The sequence below is a fragment of the Cibotium barometz genome, chromosome 25 (assembly GCF_041138505.1).
Source record: "Cibotium barometz isolate CiBa-2024 chromosome 25, ASM4113850v1, whole genome shotgun sequence".
NCBI classification, from domain to species: domain Eukaryota; kingdom Viridiplantae; phylum Streptophyta; class Polypodiopsida; order Cyatheales; family Cibotiaceae; genus Cibotium; species Cibotium barometz.
In genome coordinates this window covers 44,344,415-44,353,421 of record NC_141070.1, presented here as the reverse complement: position 1 = coordinate 44,353,421, position 9,007 = coordinate 44,344,415, and the positions used below count along the sequence as shown (strand labels likewise).

General features: G+C 38.6%; 1 protein-coding gene across 3 annotated transcripts; it reads left to right on the top strand.

Moving 5' to 3' along the window:
• The first annotated feature begins 2,425 nt into the window (after positions 1–2,425).
• Positions 2,426–3,971, top strand: LOC147624603 (membrane-anchored ubiquitin-fold protein 3-like). 3 transcript variants are annotated; one of them, XM_086819620.1, is made up of 2 exons: positions 2,426–2,914; positions 3,462–3,971. In XM_086819620.1, the coding sequence occupies exons 1-2, from the start codon at positions 2,785–2,787 to the stop codon at positions 3,638–3,640; spliced, it is 309 nt and encodes a 102-aa protein (XP_086675746.1). In that variant the 5' UTR covers positions 2,426–2,784; the 3' UTR covers positions 3,641–3,971. The 3 variants fall into 3 exon arrangements, 2 of the variants coding, with proteins under 2 accessions (XP_086675746.1, XP_086675747.1); XM_086819621.1 differs by having other exon boundaries at positions 3,239–3,594; XR_015269115.1 differs by having other exon boundaries at positions 2,783–2,914; positions 3,112–3,594.
• The last annotated feature ends 5,036 nt before the right edge of the window (positions 3,972–9,007 follow it).

Here is a 9,007-nt window from a genome sequence, read left to right as displayed (position 1 = left end):
CCTAACAGATTTGGTTAAAGACCTCAAGGTGGGATATGGGGTCTCCAACACCGTGGAATTTCGGCGTGAGTTTGAACATTTGCACCCACATTGGTTGTGTATGTGATGTCACTAGTGGGTATAATTGTTGTGCCCCTCCCCTTCTTATAGCTTGTGCTAAGCTCACAATGTCAATTTGGGGATCAAAGGGAGGTGGTACATGGGTGGGGGGTGAGAATAGGCTCGTGGTTTTATAGGAGGATGCACGTGTGTGTACTCGAGGAGTCTATTCACATCTTGGTGTGAAGGTACAATGGCCAAGGTGCTGCGCCCAATGGAATGGGGGCACTCGAGGTATGCAACCATGACCGAAAGGTGTCCATGGTATGCGCTAATGCTTAGAATAACTTTAACAGTGCATGCGAAGATTAAAAATAACGCCCTCTTAAGATAAAATGAGGTGTTTTTAGGTGTTTTGTGTGAGTAAAAACCACCATAGTGAGTTCGGTAGACCTTAAGCACCTCTAAAGATTTGAAATTTTTGTTTTTTTTTCTCGAGATTTTTTTGGGAAGGTACATCCGTACACTTGTGTAGGTACATCCGTACGCTTATGTAGGTATGAGCGTCATACGCTAATGAGTGTACACTTTTTTTGGGAGGAAGCTATGTCCGTATGCTTACTTAGGTACAGTCGTATACTTACTTAGGTACGGTCGTATACTTAGGTAGGTTACGAGCGTACGCTTAGGTAGGTAGGGGGTACACTTATAAGGGTACATTTTTTAAAGATTTTTTTTTTCGGGAAGATACCTTTGTACACTTACTTAGGTATGACAGTACACTGCACGTTTTGGAATTTGGGATGGGTGGAGATTTGATTTTTTGAGTGGGGGACAAATAAGATTCCTTCTTAATGACAAGTAAGTGAGAAGAGACTAAACTTAGAGATCAACTCCAAATTAGTGGTTTTAACTAATCTAGAGAGTCTCTAGCTTAACTAAAAATTAATCCACCCTAATCACACTATTAATCACCCTTTAACCCTCTTTCTTTGCTCTATAATTAGGGTGGATTAACTAAAAAATAATCCACCCTAATCACACTAATAATCACCCTTTAACCCTCTTTCTTTGCTCTATAATTACTCCTTAATGGTGAGGAGTTTTGAGATGTGGATTTGATAGGTGGATTCAATGTCAAGGCTATCTAATGATGAGATTATTCCCAATTAATCCTTCTAATTAAGCTTCCAATTAAACTACTCAAAAGAGAGAAAATTAATCAAATGAGGCTCATTAGTGCTAATTTTCACTAATTGTGACCTAATGGGAGTGGTTTAATCATGGATTTAGGTCAAGGCGAGTGTTTAGAATAGTAATGCCACTCCAATTAGTCCAATTGCAAGCAATTAGGCTCATTTTTGGGTTTTTTGCTCTCTTTAAGCTCACTAATCATACTAACCAATAGATTAGTGATAATTAGTGAAAATTAAGAGTGTTTGTGATTTTTTTGTGTTTGTTGGTTGATTAAGGTTCTATCTTACATCCCTAACCTACCTATGTACACAAATATAACAAAAAACATGATTGAAAGCTAAAAATTAGCATAACACTTTAGGTTTAAGCAAAAATCCTCTCTTTTGAGCTCTCTAATCATTCAAATCTCTAGTTTTTTTAGCTTAAACACTTGCTAATACTAATCCCAACCATAAGCTATGCATAAAATCAAAAGAAAAACAACCAAAATAATCAATAAAACAAATCAAACAACCCAAAACTGAATGCCATAGTTACTTACTTGACATTGGGCAATGGAGACTCTGTCAGATTCGAACAAGGAAGGCTTCAACAAGAAGTGGATTGGCGCTCCCTGGCACCGGCAGTAAAGATGTTAAGCTAACCTTTACTTGTCATGAGAAGTTTTCGATCTGCCGAGCTCGAGCTATGCTCAAGATCTCCACCGGCGCATGTGGATAGCTGCTTGTCTTCGCCATCCTCCCGCACTTTTCATCACACTGAGGTGGTTCTTAATCTTATGGGTAGTGCAACCGCTCTCACGAAGGTCATGTGGGATCTCTATGGAAGCCGATTATCATGAAGATTCTCGTTGTAGGAGAGTGCCAAGGACACCTCACAACCACCTACAATCATTTGTTTCTTCTAGAGCAGGTCATGGATGACACCTGGTGTGAAAACCATAGGACCCTAGACGACCTCACGAGATAGATCAGGCAATGCACATTGGCAAACATAAGGGATATCCGAAACACCACACCATCGAGGAGTTACATTGGAGAGGGCATCTGACTATATATCATGCTGGACCCACCAAACCCAGGTGCCCCTTTGCACAAGAGCTTCATATGTGGGAGATGCTTCAAAGACACAAGAATGCTCTACAATGGGAGGCAGATATAAATGAGCTGTTAGAAGGCTTTTACATGAAGTATGTATAGTGCCCCACTCTCTCTCCGTCTCTCTCTCTCTCTCTCTTCGGGGGTCTCAATTATATGATTTATTAAGGTTGTGGACAACCATCTGTTGATTCGTTTCTAGGCTGTTTTTCTTCTTCATCAGCCTTTCCATTCCCGTCGTTCTCGCTGGGTTTCTAGGGCTTTTGGATCGCCGATCTAATGCGCAACCCTTTCACTTGCTTTTCTCCACCTGCTCTGCTTTTTTCATCTTGCTTTTCCGCCTTCTGCCTTCTGCCTGAGATCGGAGTATGTATGAAGACACAGCATCGTTGCAATCACCATTGCCGCGGCCGAGTACCAGCATCATCGCCGTGTCAGCACCATCACACAGATGGCCGGAGAGGAGCCATTGGAGCTCAAATTTCGCCTCTTTGATGGCACGGACATTGGACCCACCACTTATGCGCCTACCACCTCTGTGGCCACTTTGAAAGAGAGCATTCTTGAGCGATGGCCAACAGGTTTGTACCACATTTCCTCTCTTTTACCAGTGCTTAAATGGGGACTTTGCCTATGGTTAAAGGAACATCAACATGAATTTTGCCCCTTCATCTATAATCAATGGAGAGGGGTGTATGGATAGTATGCTTGTCAACATGGATGCTCAGCATTGTGCTTCTTACCATGGGTATTTGTTTATTGTTTGCAATGCTCTAAGGTCCACATGAGTTTCCCATACGAGCCAGCCCTGGATGGGGGCCTCCTGAAAAATTACTTCATCATCATGCATAACAAATTTAACACAGAATTACTTATAATTGCAAAATCTTGAACACATGCCTCAGGTGCTTTGTTAACATGCAAAGATCAAAGCCATGAATTCAACATCATTTGTAGAGTGGATGGGGCCTCTTCAACATCATCTGTAGCATCATCTGTAGTATCATTTGTAGTATCATAAAGTGGATGGGGCCTCTTCAACATCATTTGTAGTATGTACTTCATTTACAGAAGGTGTGGTATTAAGTTGGTCCCTGTATTTACCATTAATAGTAAATTCTTTCGTAGAGAAGGGAAATGCTCCTCGGACAATAAGCGACATAAAGCTGATAAATGGGGGAAAGATTTTGGAGAATAACAAGACATTGGCTGAGTGCAGAGTGCCTCTTAGTGAGCTTCCTAGTGAGCTTCCTAGTGGAGTCATTACTATGCTTGTGGTAGTAAGGCCACCTTCAAACAAAGGTTAACTGCAAATATATATTTTTGTTCTTTATTATGGAGTGCCATGAAGATTCTTTGAAATTTTCAACCTGGCCTTTTCATATGCACACTGTGGTTCCAAACCTGGACATCCAATTGTGATAAGAAAAGCACAATGGTTTTGTCTTTGGCAGCAAAAATTTTAACCCCTTTATGTATGTGATGCTCTCACCTTTAGGTTGTTGATCTTGTAAAAGCTACTGGTGGCTGCTACATACCGACATGCAATGGCATGCTCACGAAAAAGGTTGCAAGCCTTGGTGTCTTGATTGTTTGAACTGCTTGCATTAGGTGAAAAACATAAGTTTTATTTTGCAATTCTGGGTTTCAAGCTTTCACCTCTTCTACTCCATGCATGTCTGGTGTTGTGTGTGAATGGGGTGCCATGTCTCTTCCTCTGCCTTAAAAGTCATGGATGGGCTGTGGCGTTGCTAGCCACTGACATGGTACTTACGAATAATGTCTGCAAGCAAAAGTTTGTGGTTGTTTTCTTGGATGATAGCATGATCTGCATTAGTTGGAGCATATTTGTTCAACATGTAAAAAAAATGTATCAAATGGTGAGTGATTTCTTTCCATGCAAATGGTTTAAAGTGTGATTTCTTTGTTGTTACATGTGTACATAAGAGTGATCTTGATTAACGCCTAGCAAGAGAGATTAATGCTAACCCTACTTAACTTATAAACACACAAAACTTGAACATCTCACGTTGAAAATGTTGAGTGAACTTAGGTTCTCAATGATCGACAATATCAATTGGCAAGCCATAAAGACTAAATACCTTCTCAATAAATAAATGATCAAGTTTCACATATGATATTTCCTCTTTTGTAGAAGTAAATCTCACCAACTTAGTGAGTTAGTTAATGATCACCCATATGAAATTATTCTTTGTGAAAGTCCGTGGCAATCCAAGCATAAAATCCATAAAAATAGTGTGCTACAGTTTTCCATCTCTTATCCAGTCTCTCCAATTGATTTATCAAGCCACCATGTCTTAAAAGCTCATCTTTATTGACTTGGCATTACTAACAAGTTTGACATATTGTTTGGTGACATATTGTTTGACATGAGCTTTCAACTTTGGTTAGAAGAAATCTCTTTATATTATTGGACTTTGGCAAGAAGAAATCTCTTCATATTATTTGACATATTATTTGACATGAGCTTTCAACTTTGGCTAGAAGAAATTTCTTCTTATCAAATACTCAGTCCTCAGCACACCAAGGTGCTTAGTAGAAGGTGTGTCTTGACAAATATGATGAGACTTCTCGCAACATTTACGTTGGGTACACATACCTTTCTCTTCTAGAAGAGCAAACTATTTGGAATAGAATAGCCTCTTAAACTAATAGAAATAGATTTCCTCCCTAGCTTGGATGATATATAGACTTTACTAAAGATTTTGTCTCGTGGACATAACTTCTTAAGAGAGTCAAATAGGTTAGACTGAATCTCAGTGAAGGAAAGTTGATTAACATGGTGGATTCTACTTGAGGCACCTTGTAGGTACTTATAGATAGACCCTTTCCGACAACGTATTTGAAAATCAAGCTCTTGAATAAGCTTCGACCAATCAGCCTTTCTTTCTCTCAACTTTAGAGAAGTAATGTAGAGATGAATTATCCGCATAGACAGAGGCTTACAAATTATGTCTCCAAATTTTCAAAGCATGAATCACTACTTGGCCACTTAATTTGTGGGTCATTTAGCTTTTTACTATCAAAAGCAATTGACCTACTATATTAGAGCAATGCTCGCAAAGTATAATCATTGGCATCCATTTCAAACATAAAAAGTTTACTTGGATCAATAATTTGGAGCATTGGAGCTATTGTGACGCAAGCTTGTACTTGTTTACTTACAATTCTCCACTCCTTCAAAAAGCTTTGAAAGAGACAATGCCATCTTTGCATAGTTCTAAACGAATGTCTAGAAGAAGTTTAGAAATCACTCAAAAAATTCACTTAGATGATGGTCCTTAAAATCGACCACTCTTATACTTTCATGATCTTCTTATAATCAATGTGGAGACTGTTAATGGAAATAACGTGTCCCAGTACGTCAGCTCTCGCTTAAAGAAATCATATTTTTCTCTTTAGTAAATAAGATTTCTTTTTTGAGAATATCTAACACAATTCTCAAATGTTAAGTATGTTTCTCAAGGGTCTTGCTATATGAAAAGAGTGGGGAAGGAGAGAGAGCTTGAGCTTTTGCAAGCGCGCGCACACACACACACACACACACACACACACACACAACAATGGATAAGACACACACCAAGATGGAAACTTGAAATCTTCTTTTTCTTGTTTCTCTCAAAAGATGTCTATAAAAGATAAATAAAAATCTACACAAGTACTAGAGTACTATGTACAAGCGATCCATAATGTAAACATGCTAAGTAGGTGGGTATTAAGATAAGTATGCCATAACTTGGTTGGACTAAGTAGGTGTAGTCTAGTTATAGAATCATTGGTAAACCTACCTACCGTGTCGATAGTGTAAAGGTGGAACGGTCACCTAGGCATGTCATGAGTGTCGGTTCATGTTGAGCTTAACATCTTAACACTCTCCCTCAAGCTCAACTCTATCTCTAAGACTCTAAGCATAGTGTGGAATCTGTGAAGCTTATTTGCTCCTAAGACTTTGGTGAAGATATCAGCTACTTGCTCCTCTGTATTGACGTACATGAGATCAACATCTCTTGTTAAGACTCTCTCTGAAGAAGTGATTAATGGATCTCTATGTGTTGGTCTATGTATGAAACATTAGGTTCTTGGTGGCCAACTGTATGCTACTAAGGTTATCGTAATAGATAAAAACTTGCATGTCCACTTGTAGTCCCAAATCTCCAAGTAGCTTACATGATCAAGCTACCTCATATGCTGTCATCACAACACCCATGGACTCTACCTCTATACTTGATAAGGCAATTATCCGATGCTTCTTGTTGCTCCATGTGATAGCACCACTCCCCAAAGAAAAACATAAACCTGTTAGTAGATCTTATGTATAAGATGCTAGCAACTTAGTCTACATTAATGTATCCATACACCTACAACGATATACCAATCTCATAATAGAAACTATAATCTATTGTGGACAACATATAGCTTAGTGTGCACTTCACACTATCCAAATGTGGCTTTCAAGAAACCTAAATAAACTGATTCTCCAACCCAATTGTGTAGTTTATGTCTCGCTTAGTCATTGTCATATAGATCAAGGTGCTTACTATCTTCTTGTACATTGTGGCATTCTCTAAAATCTTACCTTGTGTTTGCACTCAGCTTGCCATTCTGATCCAATGGAATAAAAATGGGCTTACAAACAACCATACTATATTTAGACAACATGTCCAATGCATATTGTCTCTGTGATAGCCATATGCTCACACAGGTGTCCTAATGATCTCAATGCCAAGAAAGTATCTTAGTTCACCTAAATCCTTCATGTTAAACTTCTTCTTGAGGAGACTCTTTATATTCTCAACTTCCTCTTCATTGCCACTTCCAACAATCAAGTCATCCACATAGATGGTGATGACCACAATACCCTTATCACTCTTTTGCATATAGAGTGAATGATTAGCATATCTGTCGTATGAAAGCCAATGGTGATAAGATACTATGTAATCTTATCATGCCATGCTCTCGTCGGTGCCTACTTCAAGCCATACAAGGCTTTACGTAGCTTGCACACATAATTTGGGTGACTCAAATCCTCTCATAACTAGGTGGCTATTCCAAATATACTTCTTCCTATAACTCACCATGCAAGAATACATTCTTTATATCCATCTGATGCAAAACCCAACCTTTTGACGCAACCACTACAATAACAGCTCTCACTGTTGCCATCTTGGCAACAAGGCTGAATGTCTCCTCATAATCAATGCCATAGGTCTAAGCATAACCTATGGCAACCAATCTTGCCTTGTAATTGCTAATACTTCCATTTGAGTTGTGCTTCCCTTTATAGACCCACTTACATCTAAATTCTTTTCACCCTAGGGCAAAGGCACCAATTTTCATGTCTTATTTTTTTGCATCCAATGCAGTCATTTCTTTATCTATGGATTTTTCCCAATGTACATGTCCAACAACATCCTCAAGACATGTGGGTTCAACCTCATACACAATATTTGCCATGTATGCATAATGGTGAGCTACATAATCATCATACATTAATCTCGAAATAGGGTTTTTGACTCTACTTGCAATCAGGCTGAATGTCTCCTCATAGTCAATACCATAGGTCTGCACATAACCCTTAGCAACCAATCTTGCCTTATACATGCTCACTGATCTATATGAGTTATGCTTTACTTTATACACCCACTTACATCTAATTGCCTTCTTTTCCTTAAGCGAAAGCACTGACTCGCATGTTGCATTTGTATCCAATGCTCACACCTTCTTATCCATGTTATCTTCTTGATTTTTATTTCCAAGTGTCGACTTAAAACAAGTGGGCTCCAACTCTTGTATTGCTTTAACTATGTAAGCATAATGATTAGGTTGCATATTTGTCATATCTTAGCTTGTCAATAGGTTATGTAACCCTCCTAGACCAGGGTACACCTGGATCACTGCTAGGTGTCACTACCCAAAATAGTCCTAGTTCTTCTTGCACTATGGAGTAACCACTCCGGAATGCCAAGCTTCTCATCAAGGATCTGTTCGAATCCACTAGAGTCACCATCTACATATGAGTGACTTGCTTATAGATCAAGGAAAAAAGGTTGGTCTATCTTTTCCTTTCCTTTGCATGATACACGTGTATCTACATTTGACCTAAACCTACCTGACCGTGGAATAACATTAGATCCATTACTCGAGGACTCTCCACATCCACTAAGCACCTGTGGTGACTGTTGCTCTATATGTGAGACATCGCTATTTCTTCTTATATATGCATCTTTCATTATCATCGGTACATACTAGCTACTCATCTCATCAAAGACAACATCTCTACTTACTCACATCTCATGAGTGGTAGGGTTATAACATCTATAACCTTTCTACTATGAAGTATAACTAACGAGGATGTATTGCTCTACAATTAAATTCAACTGTATTCTCACTTTATTGAAGAACATGCACATATGCTATAATTCCAAATACTTTCAAGCGAGACATGCTTAGTTTTATACCTATAAACTTACATTCATCATGTCATAGACAACTATAGTGAGTCTTTTCATAATATAAACAATAGTTTTGTTACTACTTCTATCCAAAATAATTCAACATATATTTTTTAAACAAAAAGGTACGTGCCACTCTTGCAATGTGTCTATTTTTTCATTCTGCAACACCATTTTGTTGCAAAATGTATATGTATGTAA

Excerpts from the sequence above, each read along its gene's own strand:
- LOC147624603 (XM_086819620.1), top strand. The coding sequence starts at position 2,785 with ATGGCCGGAGAGGAGCCATTGGAGCTCAAATTTCGCCTCTTTGATGGC. Across the intron at positions 2,915-3,461 it reads TCTTGAGCGATGGCCAACAG|AGAAGGGAAATGCTCCTCGG; the intron begins GTTTGTACCACA and ends ATTCTTTCGTAG.